This window comes from Hyla sarda, chromosome 3 (assembly GCF_029499605.1).
Source record: "Hyla sarda isolate aHylSar1 chromosome 3, aHylSar1.hap1, whole genome shotgun sequence".
NCBI lineage: Eukaryota > Metazoa > Chordata > Amphibia > Anura > Hylidae > Hyla > Hyla sarda.
In genome coordinates, this window is record NC_079191.1 from 33,662,853 (window position 1) to 33,687,797 (window position 24,945).

Sequence of the window (24,945 nt, forward strand, 5' to 3'; positions counted from 1 at the left end):
GTAACTTGCATCCTTTCCTTGTGAAAAATCCTAAAATTTGATGAAAAATTTGAAAATTTTGCATTTTTCTAACTTTGAAGCTCTCTGCTTGTAAGGAAAATGTATATTACAAATAAAAAAATTTTTTTATTCACATATACAATATGTCTACTTTAGGTTTGCATAATAAAATTGACGTGTTTTTACTTTTGGAAGACACCAGAGGGCTTCAAAGTTCAGCAGCAATTTTCCAATTTTTCACAAAATTTTCAAACTCACTATTTTTCAGGGACCAGTTCAGGTTTGAAGTGGATTTGAAGGGTCTTCATATTAGAAATACCCCACAAAAGACCCCATTATAAAAACTGCACCCCCCAAAGTATTCAAAATGACATTCAGTCATCATTTTAACCCTTTAGGTGTTTCACAGGAATAGAAGCAAAGTGAAGGAGAAAATTCACAATCTTCATTTTTTACACTCGCATGTTCTTGTAGACCCAATTTTTGAATTTTTACAAGGGGTAAAAGGAGAAAATGTATACTTATATTTGTAGCCCGATTTCTCTCGAGTAAGCACATACCTCATATGTCTATGTAAAGTGTTCGGCCGGCGCAGTAGAGGGCTCAGAAGCGAAAGAGCGCCAAGGGGATTTTGGAGAGTACGTTTTTCTGAAATGGTTTTTGGGGGGCATGTTGCATTTAGGAAGCGCCTATGGTGCCAGAACAGCAAAAAAAAACCACATGGCATACCATTTTGGAAACTATACCCCTTGAGGAACATAACAAGGAATAAAGTGAGCCTTAATACCCCACAGGTGTTTCACGACTTTTGCATATGTAAAAAAAAATAATATTTTTTTTTCACTAAAATGTGTGTTTCCCCCCAAATTTCACATTTTTCCAAGGGTTAATAGCAGGAAATACACCCCAATATTTGTAACCCCTTCTCTTCTGAGTATGGAGGTACCCCATAAGTTGACCTGAAGTGCACTATGGGCGAACTACAATGCTCAGAAGAGAAGGAGTCATATTTGGCTTTTTGAGAGCAAATTTTGCTCGGGGGGCATGTCGCATTTAGGAAGCCCCTATGGTGCCAGAACAGCAAAAAAAAAAAAAAACACATGGCATACCATTTTGGAAACTAGACCCCTTGAGGAATGTAATAAGGAATAAAGTGAGCCTTATTACCCCACAGGTGTTTCACGACTTTTGCATATGTAAAAAAAAAAAAAATTTCCACTAAAATGTGTGTTTCCCCCCAAATTTCACATTTTTGCAAGGGTTAATAGCAGGAAATACCCCCCCAATATTTGTAACCCCTTCTCTTCTGAGTATGGAGGTACCCCATAAGTTGACCTGAAGTGCACTACGGGCGAACTACAGTGCTCACAAGAGAAGGAGTCATATTTGGCTTTTTGAGAGCAAATTTTGCTCGGGGGGCATATCGCATTTAGGAAGCCCCTATGGTGCCAGAACAGCAAAAAAAAACACACATGGCATACTATTTTGGAAACGAGACCCCTTGAGGAACGTAACAAGGGGTACAGTGAGCATTTGCCCCCCACTGGTGTCTGACAGATCTTTGGAACAGTGGGCTGTACAAGTTTTCATTTTCACGGACCACTGTTCCAAAGATCCGTCAGACACCTGTGGGGGGGTAAATTCTCACTGCACCCCTCATTACATTCCGTGAGGGGTGTCGTTTCCAAAATGGGGTCACATGTGGGGTTTTGTTTTTTTGCGTTTGTCAAAACCGCTGTAACAATCAGCCACCCCTGTGCAAATCACCTCAAATATACATGGTGCGCTCTCCCTTCTGGGCCTTGTTGTGCGCCCCCAGAGCACTTTGCGCTCACATATGGGGTATCTCTGTAGTCGGGAGAAATTGCATTACAAATTTTGGGGGGCTTTTTTCCCTTTTACCTCTTGTGAAAATGTAAAGTATAGGGCAACATCAGCATGTTAGTGTAAAAATTTTTATTTTTTTACACTAACATTCTGGTGTAGACCCCAACATTTCCTTTTCATGAAGGGTTAAAGAAGAAAAAGCCCCCCAAACCTTGTAACGCAATTTCTCCCGAGTACGGCGATACCCCATATGTCGCCCTAAACTGTTGCCTTGAAATACGACAGGGCTCCAAAGTGAGAGCGCCATGCGCATTTGAGGCCTAAATTAGGGATTTGCATAGGGGTGGACATAGGGGTATTCTACGCCAGTGATTCCCAAACAGGGTGCCTCCAGCTGTTGCAAAACTCCCAGCATGCTTGGACAGTCAACGGCTGTCCGGCAATACTGGGAGTTGTTGTTTTTCAACAGCTGGAGGCTCTGCTTTGGAAACAGTGGCGTACCGGACGTTCTTATTGGGGGAGGGGGGCTGTGTAGGGGTATGTGTATATGTAGTGTTTTTAACTTTTTATTTTATTTTGTGTTAGTGTAGTGTAGTGTTTTTAGGGTACAGTCACATGGGCGGGGGATTACAGCGAGTTTCCCGGCGCAAAATTTGCTGCATCTCAAGATGCGAGAAACCCACTGTAAAAGCCTCGCCCATGTGAATGTACCCTGTACATTCACAGGGGGGGGGGTGCACCAGCTGTTGCAAAACCACAACTCCCAGCATGCATGGTCTGTTAGTGCATGCTGGGAGTTATAGTTTTGCAACAGCTGGAGGCACACAGGTTAGGAAACACTGAGTTAGAAACAGACAATGTTTCCCAACCAGTGTGTCTCCAGTTGTTGCAAAACTACAACTCCCAGCATGCCCAGACAGCTGAAGGGCATGCTGGGAGTTGTAGTTCGGCAACATCTGAAGGGCCAGATGTTGCTGAACTAAAACTCCCAGCATGCCTGGACAGTCAGTGCATACTGGGAGTTGTAGTTTTGCAACAGCTGGAAGAGCACAGATTGGAGACCATTATACAATGGTCTCCAAACTGGGGCCCTCCAGATGTTGCAAAACTACAACTCCCAGCATGCCCAGACTAGGCATGCTGGGAGTTGTAGTTTTCAGACTCCTAGAAGCAGCAGTGAAGATCTTCACTGCTGCTTCTGAGGACCATATACTTACCTGCCGGTCCCGTCGCTGCTCGCCCACGTGGCCGGTCCCGCAGTGCTCCTCGGTCCCGCCAGGTAAGTCCTCTGGTCCCCTGATGTTCCCCCTCCTATGCCGCAGGTCCCCGCAGCCATCGTCCCCCGTTCTGCCCGCCTTCCAGGGGCGGGCAGTGCGGGGGATCTCAACTTTCACCCCAGATCACTGTGATTGGTCCACAGGGACCAATCACAGTGATCGCTGACCAGGACCATCAATTGATGGTCCTGGGGGTGAAGCAGAAGTTGTCCCCTGCTGGAAACAGCGGGACTTCTGCCAGTTAACCCGTGCGATGCTGCGCATCGCCGGGTTAACTGAATGTCATTTATAAACGCCGGGATGTGCGAACGCACTGCACAACCCGGCGTTTATATATGACATTCTGCGGGAAGGGGTTAATAGAAGTCATTTACAAATCTGTTTAACTTTCTGGCACCAGTTCATTTAAAAAATAAAATAAATAAAATAAAAAAATGTTTTCCCCTTTAAGAGTTTAAAAAATAAAATGTTCTTCTGTTGCCCTTAAATTTTAAAAGCAGCAATTCCCCTCCCCTCCATTCTACCAGTAGTCAGAGCAATAACTTAGTCCACCTGCAGTCGAATCCATAGGTCGGAGCGCAGTAGTAACCTCCTCCATACCCCAAAGGAGTCCTCTTCCCTTAGCAGTAGCTTCCTCCTGTTGCAAAACTACAACTCCCAGCATGCCCGGACAGCCAAAGGCTGTCCGAGCATGCTGGGAGTTGTAGTTTTGCAACAGCTGGAGGTACCCCTGTTGGGAAACACTGACATATTACACAAAAGGGGGATTTTTTTTTTTTAGCCTACATATAAAGTAATGGCAATCCTCAGTACAGTTTCACCTAGTAAATAGCATCGCGCACATATAATCTGAAAACGATCACTTGTCGAAGCGGTTCTTCTGCCGGCCATTTATTATACTAATTGTCTCCGATTACGCCGCCTGTCCAGTAAAGATGAAATAAAGCTTTGTTGGTTCAGCCGCTCACAGTGAAGTCCATTGATAAGGAGCTGTAAGTCGGCGCGTGTCTCTACCAAGCTCATCTAATCATTCATCCACTCACCGATGAGAAATCCCGACATGACGGCCACAGACAGCTTCACGTTGCTCCACACCGCCCCCTGCAGGAAGTCTGTGGCTAACAGCAGCAGGATGCAATTTTCTAACAACATGATCTAAGGATACAAGGAGCACAAGTGTCAATGACAGAATATACATTTTTATATACACTGTTCAAAATAATAAAAGGGAACACTTAAACAACACAATGTAACTCCAAGTCAATGACACTTCTGTGAAATCCCACTGTCCACTCAGGAAGAGACACTGATTGACAATCAATTTCACATGCTGTTGTGCAAATGGAACAGACAACAGGTGGAAATTATAGGCAATTAGCAAGACACCCCCGCCCAATAAAGGAGTGGTTCTGCAGGTGGTGACCACAGACCACTTCTCAGTTCCTATGCTTCCTGGCTGATGTTTTGGTCACTTTTGAATGCTGGCGGAGCTTTCACTCTAGTGGTAGCATGAGACGGAGTCTACAACCCACACAAGTGGTTCAGGTAGTGCAGCCCATCCAGGATGGCACATCAATGCAAGCTGTGGCAAGAAGGTTTGCTGTGTCTGTCAGCGTAGTGTCCAGAGCATGGAGGCGCTACCAGGAGACAGGCCAGTACATCAGGAGACGTGGAAGGGGCCGTAGGAGGGAAACAACCCAGCAGCAGGACAGCTACCTCCGCCTTTGTGCAAGGAGGAGTAGGAGGAGCACTGCCAGAGCCCTGCAAAATGACCTCCAGCATGTGTCCACTCAAACGATCAGAAACAGACTCCATAAGGGTGGTATGAGGGCCCGACGTCCACATGTGGGGTTTGTGCTTACAGCCCAACACCGTGCAGGACGTTAGGCATTTGCCAGAGAACACCAAGATTGTCAAATTCATCACTGGCGCCCTGTGCTCTTCACAGATGAAAGCAGGTTCACACTGAGCACATGTGACAGTCTGGAAACGCTGTGGAGAACCTTCTGCTGCCTGCAACATCCTCCAGCATGACCGGTTTGGCAGTAGATCGGTAATGGTGTGGGGTGGTATTTCTTTTGGGGGCCGCACAGCCCTCCATGTGCTTGCCAGAGGTAGCCTGACTGCCATTAGGTACCGAGATGAGATCCTCAGACCCCTTGTGAGACCATATCCTCGTGTGTGGTTGGCCCTGGGTTCCTCCTAATGCAAGACAATGTTAGATCTCATATGGCTGGAGTGTGTCAGCATTACTGCAAGAGGAAGGCATTGATGCTATGGACTGGCCGCCCATTCCACAGACCTGAATCTGATTGAGCACATCTGGGACATCATGTCTCGCTCCATCCACCAACGCCACATTGCACCACAGACTGTCCAGGAGTTCATCTGAACTCCCCCGGATGTATCTGCCGCCTCCCTGCTCGGGACCTACTCTGTCTATGGATTAGCTTCCTATGCCTGCCTGATTACAGAACGGGGAGCACTTCGCTACTTTTTTCTTTAGTGTGATATACATATTTATTGCTTCAGCGTGTAGCGCCATCTGGAATAGATGTTATGGCACCTGTAGCGCACCTATGGACTTACATATCGGAGGCAATGCCGGCTTTTGCTTTTCCCTCTTCGGTGTTGCATAACATTTCATACGATTAGTTCATTCATTCAAATCTAGGATGGGTTATCTTAGGGTTCCCTTTATTTTTTTGAGCAGTGTGTATATTTATTTATTTTTGTCCTTTTTTTTATTAAAGCAACACAAAATATAGTACACTTTACATCACATAAAAGTATATCAAATGGATTAAATGTAATAAAATAGCATAAAAACTCACTGATCCTGTGGCGATGCAGCACAAAAAGCTCCAGCGGGCGCCCGATCTCTATTTACGTGTTATTTGCAGCCAGAGGACCTTTGCAGACGATCAAAGGCCTCAGAAAACGTGAAACATGATGCCAGTAGTACGGCAAGTGACTATTAAATGGGTGCTCCGGTTATTTAAAAAAAATACTGAGCATAAGTGACTGATCTGAGATTCACAGCAATTTCCAGAATAGGGCCTGTCTCTTATCGCTGCGCACTCCGGCACCCACCAATCACCCGCTGGGGTAGGACACTGTGGTGGTCAGTAACTGGTTGAGAGGCCCATCACTGTCAAGACCAGTTTGTCTTGGAAGGAGAAGTGTGCAGCGGTAAGAGACTGGTTCCATTCCGTGGTCGGACCCCAGACACTTTTCCCCTATTGTGTGGATAGAGGTTTTTCATAACTGAACAACCCCTTTAAAAAATAAAAATCAACTGGTGCCAGAACGTTAAACAGATTTGTAAATATACGTCTATTAATTTTTTTAACCCTTCCAGTACTTAGCTGCTGTATACTACAGAGGAAGTTCTTTTCTTTTTGAATTTTCTTTCTGTCTTATCACAGTGCTCTCTGCTGACACCTCTGTCCATGTCAGGAACTGTCCAGAGTAGGAGCAAATATCCACAGCAAACCTCTCCTGCTCTAGAAAGTTCCTAAAACGGACAGAGGCGTCAGCAGAGAGCACTGTGGACAGAAAAGAAATTCAAAAAGAAAAAGAACTTTTTCTTTAGTATACAGCAGCTGATAAGTACTGGAAATATTAATTGTTAATAGAAGTAATTTACAAACCTGTTTAACTTCCTGACATGTTCATTTAAAGGATAACTCTGGCTTGTAACAACTTATCCCCTATCCTAAGGATAGGGGATAAATGTTAGATTGCAGGGGGTCTGATCACTGGGGCCCTCCTGCTCCATGCATGAAACAAACATTTTTTGACCACAGCATGAGCCGCAGCCCCTCCATGCTGTTCTATGTCAGAGCCGGAGATTGCCAAAAGCAGTGCTCTGGCTCTCCCATAGAGCTGCATGGAGGGGGCGTGTTGGCCGCCGCTTTCTGTTGTGGTCAAAAATGCTTGTTTCCTACAGGGAGCCGGAGCTCTGCTCGGGAGATCGCGGGGTGCCCAAGCGGTTGGACCCCCCGCGATCTAACACTTATCCCCTATCCTAAGGATCGGGGATAAGTTGTTACATCCCAGTGTTAACCTTTAAAAAAAAAAAATGTTTCCACTGGAGTACCCCTTTAAGGCCATTGGCTGCAGTGGTCACATGTACTGTATTCTCTGCGGATTTCACATATATTTTACTGATTTAGGGTGGGTCCCCACACGGCGTATACGCAGCGTATTTGACGATGCACAAAAATTTACGGCAGCAGCGGGAAATATGCTGCGTATTCCTTGCTCACTATACACTCAGGGCTTTCCGGCAGCAGCCCTATGTGTGCAGTGAGTTTTGGAGGCGGGGCCGTGTGCCGGCGTGACTGTGATGTGCAGCTCCGCCTCCAAAACTCACTGCACACATAGGGCTGCTGCCGGAAAGCCCTGAGTGTATAGTGAGCAAGGAATACGCTGCGTATACGCCAGGTGGAAACGCACCCTAAAACGTCAGGGGATTAAATATGAGTGAACTGGGACTCAGGCATCTACTGGAGTTTATGCGCTGGATTGCCACAGGATCTGAGAGGTAATTAAAAAGGTTTTAATTAAAATGTACCTGTCACTTAAACTTGACATGTCTAAGCGATATTAAAAACTTTGGATCAGCGGTGTCTGAGTGTTCAGACCTCTGCAGATCAGGAGAACGAGCAAGGAGAAGTCCACGTTGGGGCAAAAAAAGGTATTAAAAGTTTTCCCGCTTAAAAAGATGAGAGAAGCCTGTAATTGTCATCATAGATATACCTCAACTATGAGAGACATAATAAGAAGAAAAAAAAATCTATGAAATCACATTGTCTGATTTTTAAAGAATTTGCAAATTATGGTGGAAAGTAAGTATTTGGTCACCTACAAACATGCAAGATTTCTGTCTCTCACAGACCTGTAACTTCTTCTTTAAGAGTCTCCTCTGTCCTCCACTCATTACCTGTATTAATGACTCCTGTTTGAACTTGTTATCAGTATAAAAGACACCTGTCCCCAACCTCAAACAGTCACACTACAAACTCCACTATGGCCAAGACCAAAGAGCTGTCAAAGGACACCAGAAACAAAATTGTAGACCTGCACCAGGCTGGAAAGACTGAATCTGCAATAGGCAAGCAGCTTGGTGTGAAGAGATCAACTGTGGGAGCAATTATTAGAAAATGGAAGACATACAAGACCACTGATAATCTCCCTCGATCTGGGGCTCCATGCAAGATCTCATCCCGTGGTGTCAAAATGATCACAAGAACGGTGAGCAAAAATCCCAGAACCACACAGGGGGACCTACCTGCAGAGAGCAGAGACCAAAGTAACAAAGGCTACCATCAGTAACACACTACGACGCCAGGGACTCAAATCATGCAGTGCCAGACATGTCCCCCTGCTTAAGCCAGTACATGTCCGGGCCCATCTGAAGTTTGCTTGAGAGCATTTGGATCCAGAAGAGGATTGGGAGAATGTCCTATGGTCAGATTAAACCAAAGTAGAACTTTTTGGTACAAACTCAACTCATCATGTTTGGAGGAGAAACAATGCTGAGTTGCATCCATAGAACACTATACATACTGTGAAGCATAGGGGGTGGAAACATCATGCTTTGGGGCTGTTGTTCTGCTAAGGTACCAGGATGACTGATCCGTGTAAAGGAAAGAATGAATGGGGCCATGTATTGTGAGATTTTGAGTAAAAACCTCCTCCCATCAGCAAGGGCATTGAAGATGAAACATGGCTGGGTGTGGCTTCGTAAGAAGCAGGAGTGGCTTCGTAAGAAGCATTTCAAGGTCCTGGAGTGGCCTAGCCAGTCTCCAGATGTTAACCCCCATAGAAAAGATGAGCGCAAACTTCTCCCGGCTTCTTCTACCGATTGGTGGATGTCCCTACGACAAGTCAAAAGTTTTTCCACATGACATTGTCCACTTAAGTTATTTATTCAGTTCTTTTCAAGGGTAGATAAGTCCTTTAAACCCTTTCTGTCTAGCGCTGTACACAGTGAAAACTTGCAAGGGAAGGGTCGGCTGCGATTGACAGCTGCTACCCCAGGCATTAGCGAGGAAATATGTTGATGTTTATTTTTTATTATTATTATTTTTTTTTTAATATGTATTTTGGTCATAAAAATTATGCGCAAGGCATGAAAATTGTTTTCCATCAGAATATACACAGCAGTTGTACACTATCAGACCCCTGCGAGGATCAGGAGGATCAGGATGATCAGACCCCCTACGATCAGACTCTTATCCTCTGTCCTGTTTTTAAATGCCGGAATACCTCTTTAAAACACAAGTTTTGGGCCTTAAAGGGGTACTCCGGCCCCAAGAAATCTTATCCCCTATCCTTTGCATAGGGGATAAGATGTCTGATCACGGGGGTCCCGCCGTGGCGGGACCCCCGCGATCAGACATCTTATCCCCTATCCTTTAGATAGAGAATAAGATGTCTTGGGACCGGAGTACCCCTTTAATTATCAAAAAGTGCCTAAAAGTAAAACACTTTCTCTATAGCAACCAATCACATCACAGCACTTATTTCCCATTTTGCTTTGGTAAAATAAAAGCGGTGATTGGTTGTTGAGATATCATATCATCTCTTATCTAAATATAAATAAATAAAATATATATATATATATATATATATATATATATATATATATATATATATATATATATATATATATATATATATATATATATATATTTATTTATTTATTATATATATCTATATCTGCGCTAAAGAATATTCTGCAGTCTCCTGAATTCCATGACTGAATATATTTAGTTATCGGAGATGTCAACTTCACCTAACTTGTCCTTACCACATAAAAGATGGCAACGCGATACCGGGAGGGCCCATCCCTGACATTAATAAAGCAGAAGACGTAGACCGCGCCAAGGAGGATATTGAACAGTCTCCAGTAACACGGCGTGGAGATAACATCAGTCTGCTGAGCCACCAGCCAGAAAGACATCACCAGCCAGTGAGCACCTGCGGGGAGAAAGAGAGTCAGACATTCTGTACAGCCAGTACATTAAAACCATTTCTGTGTGTCCCCTTGTGCCCAAAAATCAGTTCTGACCCACAGAGGCCTGGACTCCACCAGACCTGTGAAGGTGTCCTGTGCTATCTAGAGGATAATTTAAAGGAATACTACAGTGTAAGACAACTTACCCACTATCCAAAGGATATTTGATAAGCATCTGATCGCAAGGGGTCGGACGGCTGGGACCCCCACGATCTCCTGCCAAGTACCCAGCTCTACTTGGAGACTGTTGAACCCACCGCACAAAGCGGTCGTCATCAAATCCACTCCATGTATCTCTATGGGAGAGATGGAGATACACGAACGCTGTATCTTTGGGGGGCTTTATATAAGCATTTTATTTGATTACTTATATAGATCCGGAGTTATATCCTGTTTTATACTCACTATTCTGCTGGTGAGGTCACTATGTACATACACTGCTCAAAAAAATATATAAAAGGGAACACTCAAATAACACAATGTAACTCCAAGTCAATGACACTTCTGTGAAATCACACTGTCCACTCAGGAAGAACACTGATTGACAATCAATTTCACATGGAACAGACAACAGGTGGAAATTACAGGTGATTAGCAAGACACCCCTAATAAAGGAGTGGTTCTGAGGGTGTTGACCACAGACCACTTTTCAGTTCCGATGCTTCCTGGCTGATGTTTTGGTCACTTTTGAATGCTGGCAGAGCGTTCACTCTAGTGGTAGCATGAGACGGAGTCTACAACCCACACAAGTGGCTCAGGTGGTGCAGCTCATCCAAGAGAGAACATCAATGCGAGCAGCCGCAAGGTTTGCTGTGTCTGTCAGCGTAGTATGCAGAGCATGGAGGCACTACCAGGAGACAGGCCAGTACATCAGGAGACGTGGAGGAGGCCGTAGGAGGGAAACAACCCAGCAGCAGGACCGCTACCTCCGCCGTTGTGCAAGGAGGAGCACTGCCAGAGCCCTGCAAAATGACCTCCAGCAGACCACAAATGTGCATGTGTCCTGCAGAAAGAGACTCCATGAGGGTGGTATGAGGGCCCAACGTCCACAGGTGGGGGTTGTACTTACAGCCCAACACTGTGCAGGATCTTTGGCATTTGCCAGAGAACACCAAGATTGGCAAATTTGAAACTGGCCCCCTGAGCATGCCCAGGCATTGTAGGGAGTTCATACGGGCACGTGGAGGCCACACACACTACTGAGCCTCATTGTGACTTGTTTTAAGGACATTACATAAAGTTGGATTGCATTCAACTATGTAAAGAGGAAAGTATTTCATACGATTAGTTCATTCATTCAGATCTAGGACGTGGTATCTTCGTGTTCCCTTTATTTTTTTTTAAGCAGTGTATTTCTCCATTACATCCCATAGACCAGTGTTTCTCAAGTCCCCCCAGCAGGTCATGTTTTCTGGATTTCCTTAGTCTTTCACAGATGATAGAATTATGGTCAGTGAATCAGACATCACCAGAGTTATATCAACTGTGAAAGACTAAGGAAATCCTGAAAACATGACCTGTTGGGGGGTCCTGAGGACAGTGCTTGACAAACACTGCCATAGATAATACGATTGGAATCTGGGGACCTTGGAGGCCAAGACAGCACTACATATGAGGACACAAGAGCAGCCATTTTGGAGATTCTCTGACCCACTCAGATACTCCGGGCTCATGCACGCTACAGACTTTCCTCCAGGCGGAGATTACAGTGCAGCAGCCAGTTATTGTCTTTAACCCCTTAAGGACCAGTCCAATTTTATTTTAGCATTTTCGTTTTTTCCTCCTCGTCTTCTTAAAATCGTAACTTTTATATTTTCATCCACAGACCAGTATGAGGGCTTGTTTTTTTTTTTTGTGGGACCAGTTGTCCTGCGTAATGACATCAATCATTTTATCATAAAATGTAAAGCGCAACCAAAAAAATACTATTTGTGAGAGGAAATTAAAAAGAAAACCGCAATTTAGCAAATTTTGGAGGATTTAGTTTTCACGCCGTACAGTTTCAGGTAAAAAAAATGACGTGGTCTTTATTCTGTGGGCCAATACGATTAAAATGATAATCATGATTATATACTTTATTATTGTTGCGCTAAAAAAAAAAAAAAAAACTTTTTAACCAAATTAGTATGTTTAAAATCCTACTATTTTGACGATCTATAACTTTTTCATTTTTCCGAATAAGCAGCTGTATGACAGCTCATTTTTTGCGCCATGATCTGAACTTTTTATTAATACCATATTTGTTTATATAAAACTTACATTTAAAATAAATTTTTTTTTTTTTTTTAATAAAATGTGACAAAAAAAAACAGCAATTTTGAGTTTTTATTTTTACTTTCACGACGTTCACCGTATGGGATCAATAACATATTTTAATCATTCAAACATTTACGCTCGCAGCGATACCAAATATGTTTATTTTATTTTTTTTACACTTTATGAGGGGGAAAAAAAGGACATATTACATTTTTATTGGCGGAGAGGATTTTTCACATTTTTGTTTACTTTCATATTTACACTTGAATATTCCCCATAGGGGACCAACTATAGCAAACCTTTGATTGCTAATACTGTTCAGTGCTATGCATAGGAAACAGCACTGATCAGTATTATCGGTCATCTTCTGCTCTGGTCTGTTCGATCTCGGACCAGAGCAGAAGACCCCGGGAGACGGCCAGAGCCAGGTGAGGGGACCTCTGGACACCATGCTGCATAATTGGATCCCCGCAGCAGCGATGTGGGTGATCCGATCATCCATTTAAAGTACCGCACTGCTGTAGATGCCGTGATCTGTATTGATCACGGCATCTGATGGATTAATGGCGGACATCCGCGCTATCGCAGATGTCCGCCATTACTGGTCCCTGGCGCTGCTGGTAGCACTGGTCCGGTGGTCATGGCGGAGCGTAAATGTACGCCATGGTGCGTTAAGTACCATGGCACCATGACGTACATTTAAGTCCATTGTCATTAAGGGGTTAATGGGATTCTGCTCCACTGCTGAATTTCCATTTCCTGACTTCCATTTCCTGATCATGTTCATTCTTTCGGGCCGAATTTGGCCCAGTACTGCATAACAGTCGATGGGGTCAGCGCATGTCCACACGGCGAGTGTTGACTCATTTCAGTGGCGCCTGCTGCTCACAGAATTTCCTTGCAGTATTTCTGTAGTGTGCATGGGCCCTTACATTTTTCTTGGTTCCAACACACCAACTTCAAGAAATAGTGGACCACTTGCTGGATGGCTCTTAAAGGGGAACTCCGCTGCCCCAGCATTCGGAACATTTGGTTCTGAATGCTTGGAGCGGGTGGCCGTGATCATGCCGCCACACCACGCCCCCTCAATGCAAGTCTATGGGATGGGAGGGGTGTGGCAGCCGCCATGCCCCCTCCCATAGACCTGCATTGAGGGGGTGTAGCGTGACGTCAAGACCCCCATCACCCGCACCCAGCGTTCTAAATAAACACAGGGTGCGGCACAGAGATCGTGGGGAACCCAGTGGCGAGACCACCACAATCAGACATCTTATCCCCTATCCTTTAGATACGGGATAAGATGTCTAGGGGCGGAGTATCCATTTAACATCAAACAATGTTGCTCACTCCTCCAGTCAGTGGTTTTAATGTTACGGCTGATCAGTGCATATACATTTATTTAGACTAATACACGACTATGCACCTCACAGCAGCACAGAGTATTTCAGGAGAGGAGTGTGCTGATCTTGTGGGAAATAGAAGAGAGAATTAGCAAGGAGTAAGTAGAATTTTACAGATGTAGAGTTAAAAGGGGTACTCCGGTGGAATTTTTTAAATTTAATTTAATTTTTATAATTACCGTATATACTCGAGTATAAGCCGACCCGAGTATAAGCCGAGACCCCTAATTTCAACCCAAAATCCCAGGAAAAGTTGACTCGAGTATAAGCCTAGGGTGGGAAATACCTCATCCCCCCCTGTCATCATCCAGACCCGTCATTAACATCCTCATCATCATCCCCTTGTCATCATCCCACACATCCCCCCCTTCATCATCCCCTTATCATCCCACACATCCCCCTTCATCATCCCCTTGCCATCATCCCACACATCCCCCCTTCATCATCCCCTTATCATCCCGCACATCCCCCCTTCATCATCCCCTTATCATCCCACACATCCCCCCCTTCATCATCCCCTTGTAATCATCCCACACCCCCCCCCTTCATCATCCCCACCCCCCTTCATCATCCCCACACCCCCCCTTCATCATCCTCTTCTCATCATTCGCCCTCAGTGGTCTTCAACCTGCGGACCTCCAGAGGTTTCAAAACTACAACTCCCAGCAAGCCCGGGCAGCCATCGGCTGTCCGGGCTTGCTGGGAGTTGTAGTTTTGAAACCTCCGGAGGTCCGCAGGTTGAAGACCACTGCGGCCTTCGACATCATCCAGCCCTCTCTCACCCCCTTTAGTTCTGTACAGTACTCACCTCCGCTCGGCGCTGGTCCGGTCCTGCAGGGCTGTCCGGTGAGGAGGTGGTCCGGGCTGCTATCTTCACCGGGGGCGCCTCTTCTTCGCGCTTCCGGCCCGGAATAGATGCGTTGCCTTGACAATGACGCAGAAGTACGTTGGCAATGAACGCACCTCTGCGTCGTTGTCACGGCAACGTGACTATTCTGAGGCCGGGCCCGAAGCGCTTAGAAGAGGCCTCCCCGGTGAAGATAGCAGCCCGGAACCAGTATCCCACCGGACCACCTCCTCACCGGACAGTCCTGCAGGACCGGACCAGCGCCGAGCGGAGGTGAGTACTCAGAACTAAAGGGGGTGAGAGGGGGCTGGATGATGTTGAAGGCCGCAGTGGTCTTCAACCTGCGGACCTCCGGAGGTTTCAAAACTACAACTCCCAGCAAGCCCGGACAGCCGATGGCTGCCCGGGCTTGCTGGGAGTTGTAGTTTTGAAACCTCTGGAGGTCCGCAGGTTGAAGACCACTGCGGGTGGGGGAATTCACTCGAATATAAGCCGAGGGGGGTGTTTTCAGCACGAAAAATCGTGCTGAAAAACTCGGCTTATACTCGAGTATATACGGTAAGTGGTGCCAGAAAGTTAAAACAGATTCGTAAATGGCTTCTATTAAAAATTCTTAATGAGTCTAGTACTTATTAGCGGCTGTAAACTACAGAGGAAATTATTTTCTTTTTGGATTTCTTTTCTGTCACGACCACAGTGCTCTCTGCTGACATCTCTGTCCATGTCAGGAACTGACCAGAGCAGGAGAAAGTTTGCTATGGGGATTTTCTTCTGCTCTGGACAGTTCCTGACATGGACAGAGGTGTCAGCAGAGGTCAGACTGAAAAGAAATCCAAAAAGAAAAAGAATTTCCTCTGTAGTATACAGCCGCTAATAAGTACTGGAAGGATTAAGATTTTTAAATAGAAGGAATTTACAAATCTGTTCAACTTTCTGGCACCAGTTTATTTAAAAAAAATGAAGATGTTTTCCAGCAGAGAACCCTTTCCCCCAGTCATGTAATGATATCAGGACAATAGTGACATAGATGTGAGAGGGGGGAAACAGAGACAAGAGTGATGCATGATCCACAGCAGCACAGAGTATTTACACCAGCCCTCACCTCCTACAGCAAACACCCAGAAGTGATACATTCTAGCAAACACAATCAGGGCCATCACCCGGGTGCCGATCATACCCATCCTCCACAGTAGCTGGCACAACACAGATGCCCATGGTAGACACAGATGCCCAGGCCTCAGGAGACATAGGAAGTGACTGAAGGAGACCAGTGCCCAGGAGAGAGACAGGAGACACAGCAAGGCACTGCTAACTGGAAAAAATACAAAAAAGTTAGAGAGTACCTGTCATGATCTTGTCACTGCCCCCACCATGATAATCGACCCCCCCCCCCCCCCCACGCCTTTATTTTTAATTAATTTTTTTTAGTTTTCTACCTTGATATTGCTCTGTATTTTCTGCTCCGTCTCAGTCAGATTCACAGACTGGGAAGGGGCGTTCCCCAGCAGGCGTGACATCATCTGAAGCCATACAGGGGAGAACTTCCTCCCTCACTCTGCTACACACAGCCCAGAGCAGTTCAGTGTGAGATGAGCTCTGATTGGCTAAGGCTGCACACAACCCCTCTCAGCACTCCAGACTGCATTTCCTGATTTTGGACTTCTGCCAGGACAGCAGGAGTCTGAAGTCTGTGCAAGAGATAGGGGGGGGGGGGGAGAGTGTGCTCTGGACAAGTAGGGATACAGAGCCATCGCCATAAGAGTGTTTCCAACCAGGGCGCCTCCTGCTGTTGCGAAACTACAACTCCTAGCATGCCAGGACAGCCTTCGGCTGTCCTGGCATGCTGGGAGTTGTAGTTTTGCAACTGCTGGAGGCAGCCTGGTTGGAATAAAAAACACTGCCCTAAGAGAACACACACCTGCATAGACATCAGCATATTTAAAGGTCATGTATATATATGTCTGGAGCAGTAGCTGCGGCAGTGCTTGAAGTAGGACTTCTAATAGCCGCAAAAGTGACAGGTCTCCTTGCTTCATCACCAGCTCCTGCTCCTCATGGGCGGTCCTTTTTCTGCACAGAACAAGACGGAGAGAATCCACATGTCTGGCGGGAAAACAAAACCTGATTTTAGAATGTAGACTTTTATAGAAGCTATTGAACAATAATCTGGTCACATAGTCCCCCTACAGTCATCTATAGACCGTCTCAGTGAGGTCACTGCTTCTGAGCAAAATCTTAAAAAAGGGGTATTCCGGTGGAAATTTTAATTTTAATTTTTTAAATCAACTGGTGCCAGAAAGTTAAACAGATATGCAAATTACTTCTATAAAAAAAATCCTTCCAGTACTTATTAGCTGCTGAATACTACAGAGGAAAATCATTTTCTTTATGGAACACAGAGCTCTCTGCTGACATCTCTGTCCATTTTAAGAACTGCCTAGAGTAGGAAAAAATCCCCATAGCAAACATATGCTGCTCTGTACCGTTCCTAAAATGGACAGAGGTGTCAGCAGAGAGCACTGTGGTCATGATGTCAGCAGAGAGCTCTGTGTTCCAAAAAGAAAAGAATTTCCTCTGTAGTATTCAGAAGCTAATTCATATTTTTTATTCTTTTCTTTTTGGAACACAGTGCTCTCTGCTGACACCTCTGTCCATTTTAGGAACTGTCCAGAGCAGCATGTGTTTGCTATGGGGATTTTCTCCTACTCTTGACAGTTCCTAAAATGGACAGAGGTGTCAGCAGAGACACTGTGCTCGTGATTCAGCAAAGAGCTCTGTGTTCCAAAAAGAAAAGAATTTCTTCTGTAATACTGGAAGGATTTTTTAATAGAAGTAATTTACAAATCTGTTTAACTTTCTGGCACCAGTTAATAAAAAAAAAAAAAAAAAAAAAGTTTTCCACTGGAGTACTCCTTTAAGAGCACAAAGGGGGAGATTTATCAAACCCTGTCCAGAAGGAAAGTTGTCTAGTTGCCCATAGCAACCAATCAGATCGCTTCTTACATTTTTTACAAAGGCCTCTGCAAAATGAAAGAAGTGATCTGATTGGTTGCTGTGGGCAACTCAGCAACTTTCTGTCCTCTGGACGTGTTTTGCTCAATCTTTCCCATGGTGTTTTTAGGATCTTTCAGTAGTGTAGCCTAGGACCTGCCACAAGAACATGCAGAACCGTGCTCCAGGTACCATGCAGAAGAAGTTTTTGAAGTCACTGCATACATACCGTTTCAGGATCCCAAGCTGAAAGATGTGAGTTAGACTCAGGGTGAAACACTGTTTGTACCCATCAGCACGGAGCCAGGCAAAACTGATCACTTGGACAAGGCAGCCGGGGAGCAGCAAACCAAGAGTCCATCCTGCCCAAAAGTACTGCGCGGTGATGAAGTAGTGTACAACCGCAGCGCACTCTGCAAACAAAACACAATACCCATGAGCTTTGACAAAACACGTTATAACGAATATAATACTGCCTCAGACTTACAAAAGTATAACTAATATAATAGTGCTCCAATATACAAGATTATAACTACTATAATACTGCTCCTATATACAAGAATATAACTACTATAATACTGCCTCCTATATACAAGAATATAACTACTATAATACTGCTCCTATATACAAGAATATAACTACTATAATACTGCTCCTATATACAAAAATATAACTACTATAATTCTGCCTCCTATATACAAGAATATAACTACTATAATACTGCTCCTATATACAAGAATATAACTACTATAATACTGCTCCTATATACAAGAATATAACTACTATAATACTGCCTCCTATATACAAGAATATAACTACTATAATACTGCTCCTATATACAAGAATATAACTACTATAATACTGCTCCTTTATACAAGAATATAACTACTATAATACTGCTCCTATATACAAGAATATAACTACTATAATACTGCCCCCATATACAAGAATATAACTACTATAATACTGCCCCCATATACAAGTATATAACTACTATAATACTGCCCCCTATATAGAAGAATATAACTACTATAATACTGCTCCTATATACAAGAATATAACTACTATAATACTGCTCCTATATACAAGAATATAACTACTATAATACTGCTCCTATATACAAGAATATAACTACTATAATACTGCCCACTATATAGAAGAATATAACTACTATAATACTGCCCCCTATATAGAAGAATATAACTACTATAAGACTGCCCCCTATATAGAATATAACTACTATAATACTGCTCCTATATACAAGAATATAACTACTATAATACTGCTCCTATATACAAGAATATAACTACTATAATACTGCTCCTATATACAAGAATATAACTACTATAATACTGCCCCCTATATAGAAGAATATAACTACTATAATACTGCCCCCTATATACAAGAATATAACCACTATAATACTGCTCCTATATACAAAAATATAACTACTATAATACTGCTCCTATATACAAGAATATAACTCCTATAATACTGCTCCTATATACAAGAATATAACTCCTATAATACTGCTCCTATATACAAGAATATAACTACTATAATACTGCTCCCTATATACAAGAATATAACTACTATAATACTGCTCCTATATACAAGAATATAACTCCTATAATACTGCTCCTATATACAAGAATATAACTCCTATAATACTGCTCCTATATACAAGAATATAACTCCTATAATACTGCTCCTATATACAAGAATATAACTCCTATAATACTGCTCCCTATATACAAGAATATAACTACTATAATACTGCTCCTATATACAAGAATATAACTACTATAATACTGCTCCTATATACAAGAATATAACTACTATAATACTGCCTCCTATATACAAGAATATAACTACTATAATACCGCTCCTATATACAAGAATATAACTACTATAATACTGCCTCATATATACAAGAATATAACTACTATAATACTGCCTCCTATATACAAGAATATAACTACTATAATACTGCTCCTATATACAAGAATATAACTACTATAATACTGCTCCTATATACAAGAATATAACTGCTATAATACTGCCCCCTATGTACCATAACATAACTACTACAAGCACATGTCTCTACCGCCCTCTTCTCTATTACCATGTAGGTCTCTATGACTGACAGCCAGAATTTGAGCATCCTCCTCTTGTGACCTCAGGACGTGTCACTTTATCCTGGAGTCTGTAGATAATAATGCCGCGCTCATCTCTAATGTATGAGCAGATCCGCGACAAAGAGGTCAGAAAACCATCTGACAATGACTGCTGCAAAGAGTCCCTGAAAGGGGAGAGGGGGCGAGCGACGACGCCTGGAAACTGCGGAGCGGAGTGGGAACAGCACGAAACGATGCAACAAACCCCAATGTAATGCACTTCCCATTATCCTCTATAATGATCGGGGACACTCTGCAGTCCTGTGCAGGGTCACCACTCGCACTTAACATCTTTAAAGGGGTACTCCCTCCCCCCCCCCCCAGACATTATATCCCCTATACAAAGGATAGGTGATAAGATGTCTGATCGCGGGGGTGCCAACGCTGGGGACCCCCACGCTCTCTGCTGCAGCACCCCAAACATCCGGTGCACGGAGTGAACTTCGCTCCGAGCCGGATGACTGGTGATGCGGGGCGGAGGCTCGTGACATCACTGCCACCCCCCTCAATACAAGTCTATGGGAGGGGCGTGTCCGTGACATCAAGAGCCTCCGGTGCTGCATCCGATGCTCTAAGCAAACGTCGGGTGCAGCAGGGGTCCCCCCGCGATCAGACATCTTCTCCCCTATCCTTTGTATAGGGGAGAAGATGTCTAGGGGCGGAGTACCCCTTTAAGACTCATGTCCAGTTTCTATTCTTGGAAAAGCTGGAAGCTGGGTCATGCCGGAAATGGCTACTTCTACAGATCCCACAGGGCTTGTTCTCACCCAGCTTTCCAAAGTATAGATAACTAGAATATCTGTGTTCATTATCGGAACTGAAATAAAATAAATAAAATTACAACAAATATAATAATAAATATAGTAATACAAATTATATATCTTCCAGCATAACTTCTGAATGGCTGCGGAGATTGTCCAGGACTTTTAAACATCCTGGCACCTGTAATTGTTGCTTTTCCGCACCCACAAGGAAATGTACTCTGCTAGACGTTGTAAAATGATGTCGAGCAACATCCTTATATACTTTGTATAACTCCTGACTTGAAAGATCTCTGCTTGTTGTCAGTGAATGGTAGCTTTTGTATATTAAATCCATAGGCTAAAAACCCAGAAAGAACCAAGGGCCCATTCACACTACAGAATTTTCGAGCAGAATACTGCCCAGACGTTCTGCTGCAGCCGCCTCTCCACTGTTTTTCAATGAGAGTCCGCTGCACCACGCACGCAGCAGAATTCCGCGTGGACTTCAAAGGGAACGACACACACACGCGGTCATATCGCTGATTGATTCCAGCAATGCCTGCTGCACACAGAGTATATATTGTGCGGAAATCTCTTAGGGTGAATGGGCTCTAAGACTGAAGTTTTCATATAGTTGAATCCAGTCGATCCTCTTTGACAGCGGTCTCCAAATTGTGAACCTCCAGCTGTTGCAAAACTATAACTCCCAGCATGCCCGGACAGCCATTGGCTGCTTTACGAAATGAGCAGCCTGAACTGCAGCTTGTCACACTCTTCCTGCGCTGATACATTGTAACTAACTGTAGATGTAAACAAGAACTAGGTAGAGATGAGCGAACTTACAGTAAATTAGATTCGTCACGAACTTCTCGGCTCGGCAGTTGATGACTTTTCCTGCATAAATTAGTTCAGTTTTCCGGTGCTCCGGTGGGCTGGAAAAGGTGGATACAGTCCTAGGAGACTCTTTCCTAGGAATGTATCCACCTTTTCCAGCCCACCGGAGCACCTGAAGGCTGAACTAATTTACGCAGAATAAGTCAGCAACCGCCGAGCCGAGAAGTTCGTGACGAATCGAATTTACTGTAAATTCGCTCATCTCTAGAACTAGGGATTGACTGATCTTGATTTTTTTAGGGCCAATACCGATAATCTGAACTTTAGGGCCGATAGCCGATAGCTTATACTGGAATATCGGTATAAGCTATCGGCTATTTCTCCCCTCCGCCCCCGCAGAAGCCGCTGCAGATCAATGATTTAAAGCGGGCGCTTTAAAATCAATGAACTGCGGTGGCTTATGCGGGGCCAGAGACCACCGCCGCCCGCTACTCTCCCCCTGCTTGTCCTTGGTTCTGAACCCAACCACCCCCGCTGCCCCCCAATCCTCTGGCCAGAGACCTTATCGGCAAGGTAACCGATACCAACAACACCAAAATCGTGAATATCGGCCAAATCGATAATCGGTCGATCCCTAACAAGAACGTTCACTGACAGAAAGCAGAGGTGGTGAGAAGGTTTCTAGATAGATTCTTCATTGGATTTTACAATGATTTGACCTAAAGACCATTCTGTGACTAACTAATGCAACCTGTGACCTCAGCTCCCCCTGCTGGCAGGCCTTAAAGGGAAATTTGGCATTCTGAATTTTTTTGGTCGCTCTCCGTGCGGGATTAGTAATTTGATCATTTTAATAGTTCAAAAAATTCCGCTTGTGAAGATTCCAAAATATGATTTTTTTTTATTTATTGGGAAAATGGGGTGTTTGGAATATTTGTTAGAGGGGATTTTTTTTTTCCACAAAATAATGTTTTAAAACGTTTTTTTCTTCTTTATACACACTTATTCACCCCTCCTGTGAGCTTTATATAAGCATTTTATTTGATTGCTTATATAGATCCGGAGTTATATCCTGTTTTATACTCACTATTCTGCTGGTGAAGTCACTATGTACATACACTGCTCAAAAAAATATATAAAGGGAACACAACCCCTTAAAGGGGTACTCCGGTGAAAACCTTTTTTCTTTTAAATCAACTGGTGGCAGAAAGTTAAACATATTTGTAAATTACTTCTATTAAAAAATCTTAATCCTTCCTGTACTTATTAGCTGCTGAATACTACAGATGAAATTCTTTTCTTTTTGGAATGCTCTTTGATGACATAATAATAATAACAATGCTTTATTTATTGTGGTCCTTAGTGGGATTTGAACCCAAGTCCCCAGCACTGAAAGGCAGCAGTGCTAACCACTGAGCCACCATGCTGCCCTTAGCATACATCTGCTAGGCATGGTTGCTAAAATGGACAGAGATGTCAGCAGAGAGCACTGTGCTCGTGATGTCATCAGTGTTCTAAAAAGAAAGGAATTTCCTCTGTAGCATTCAGCAGCTAATAAGTACTGGAAGGATTAAGATTTTTTATTAGAAGTAATTTACAAATGTGTTTAACTTTCTGCCACCAGTTGATTTAAAAGAAAAGAGGTTTTCACCGGCGTACCCCTTTAAGGACTCAGACCATTTGGGCCTTAAGGACTCAAACATTTTTATTTTTACGTTTTTGTTTTTTCCTCCTCGCCTTCAAAAAATCATAACTTTTATATTTTCATCCACAGACTAGTATGAGGGCTTGTTTTTTGTGTGACCAGTTGTCCGTTATAATACCGCTACTCACTTTACCATAAAATGTATGGCGCAACCAAAAATACACTATTTGTGAGGGGAAATTAAAAAGAAAACCGCAATTTTGCTAATTTTGGAAGGTTTCGTTTTCACGCCCTACAATTTACGGAAAAAATGACGTGTTTTTTATTCTTTGGGTCAATACGATTAAAATGATACCCATTATTATACACTTTTATATTACTGCTGCGCTTTAAAAAAAAAAATCGTTAACTGTTTGACCAAATTAGTACGTTTAAGATCCCCCTATTTTGAAGACCTATAACTTTTTTCATTTTTCTGTATAAGCGGCGGTATGAGGGCTCATTTTTTGCGCCGTAATCTGTACTTTTTAGTGATATTTTTTTTACACTTTTTTTTGGTGAAATAGGGAAAATGGGACAATTTACGTTGTTATTGGGGAGGGGGTTTTTCACATTTTTTTTTAACTTTTATTTTTACACTTTAATAGTCCCCATAGGGGACTATTTATAGCAATCCATTGATTGCTAATACTGTTCAGTGCTATGTATAGGACATAGCACTGATCAGTATTATCGGTGATCTTCTGCTCTGGTCTGCTCGATCTCAGCGGAGGCAGGTGAGGGGACCTCCGTCCGCCATGCTGGATAATCGGATCGATACATTACTTATCCTGTACTGATCCTGCGTTATATCCTGTATTATACTCCAGAGCTGCACTCACTATTCTGCTGGTGGAATCACTGTGTACATACATTACATTACTTATCCTGTACTGATCCTGAGTTATATCCTGTATTATACACCAGAGCTGTACTCACTATTCAGCTGGTGAGGTCACTGTGTACATACATTACATTACTTATCCTGTACTGATCCTGAGTTATATCTATATTATACTCCAGAGCTGTACTCACTATTCTGCTGGTGAGGTCACAGTGTACATACATTACTTTACTTATCCTGTACTGATCCTGCGTTATATCCTGTATTATACTCCAGAGCTGCACTCACTATTCTGCTGGTGAGGTCACTGGGGGACATGTATCAAAGATTTGTGCACGTTTTGGTAGAGCATGTCCTCCAGATGTGGCCTAATCAGGGTACCTTGGAGTGACATCAATAGTACACACGGATTTATTAACTGCGTACTTTTCCTTTACACCAAAAATGTTGCCACAAGAGCTTTTTTTTTTTTTTTTTTTTTTTTTACGCAAATATAAACCATCTTGGACTGCACGTAGCAGGATGCTCTAAAATCATCGATTCTATTTTCCAAGAGTGGATTGAGGAGATCACTATATTTACCCGCAATTTATGAAACTCATTGCGCTTGATTGATAAATTTAGCGCTTCTGCGCATAATTTAGAATTCGGGAAAAGGGGTAAAATGCTTCTACCATACACAAATAATGATACATGTCCCCCAATGTGTACAAACATTACTTATCCTGGGAGGGGGCACATGTATATGGAGGGACAACATCAGCCTGGTGTCATGGATGTTGGCTACATGATAGGGAAGTATTGGTGGTAGGGATGGTGGGCTCAGTATATGGCAGTACTGGTGGTAGGGATGTGGGCTCAGTATATGGCAGTACCGGTGGTAGGGATGGTGGGATCAGTATATGGCAGTACTGGTGGTAGGGATGGTGGGCTCAGTATATGGCAGTACTGGTGGTAGGGATGGTGGGCTCAGTATATGGCAGTACTGGTGGTAGGGATGGTGGGATCAGTATATGGCAGTACTGGTGGTAGGGATGG

At 43.6% G+C, this 24,945-nt stretch overlaps 1 protein-coding gene across 4 annotated transcripts in view; it reads right to left on the reverse strand.

The window, feature by feature from the left end:
* The window catches only part of XKR5 (XK related 5), a 34,697-nt gene that overhangs the window by 7,325 nt on the left and 2,427 nt on the right, over positions 1-24,945 (reverse strand). For 2 of the 4 annotated variants that reach the window (XM_056564036.1, XM_056564033.1), the window contains exons 2-6: positions 17,855-18,038; positions 16,553-16,737; positions 15,737-15,946; positions 9,925-10,094; positions 4,148-4,259 (exon numbers count right to left, since the gene is read on the reverse strand). In XM_056564036.1, coding sequence (XP_056420011.1) covers positions 4,148-4,259; positions 9,925-10,094; positions 15,737-15,946; positions 16,553-16,670 — 610 coding nt within the window. In that variant the 5' untranslated portion in view covers positions 16,671-16,737; positions 17,855-18,038. Of the gene's footprint in view, positions 1-4,147; positions 4,260-9,924; positions 10,095-15,736; positions 15,947-16,552; positions 16,738-17,854; positions 18,039-19,750; positions 19,883-24,945 lie in introns of those variants that run through there. The other 2 variants (XM_056564035.1, XM_056564034.1) reach the window with 2 other exon arrangements.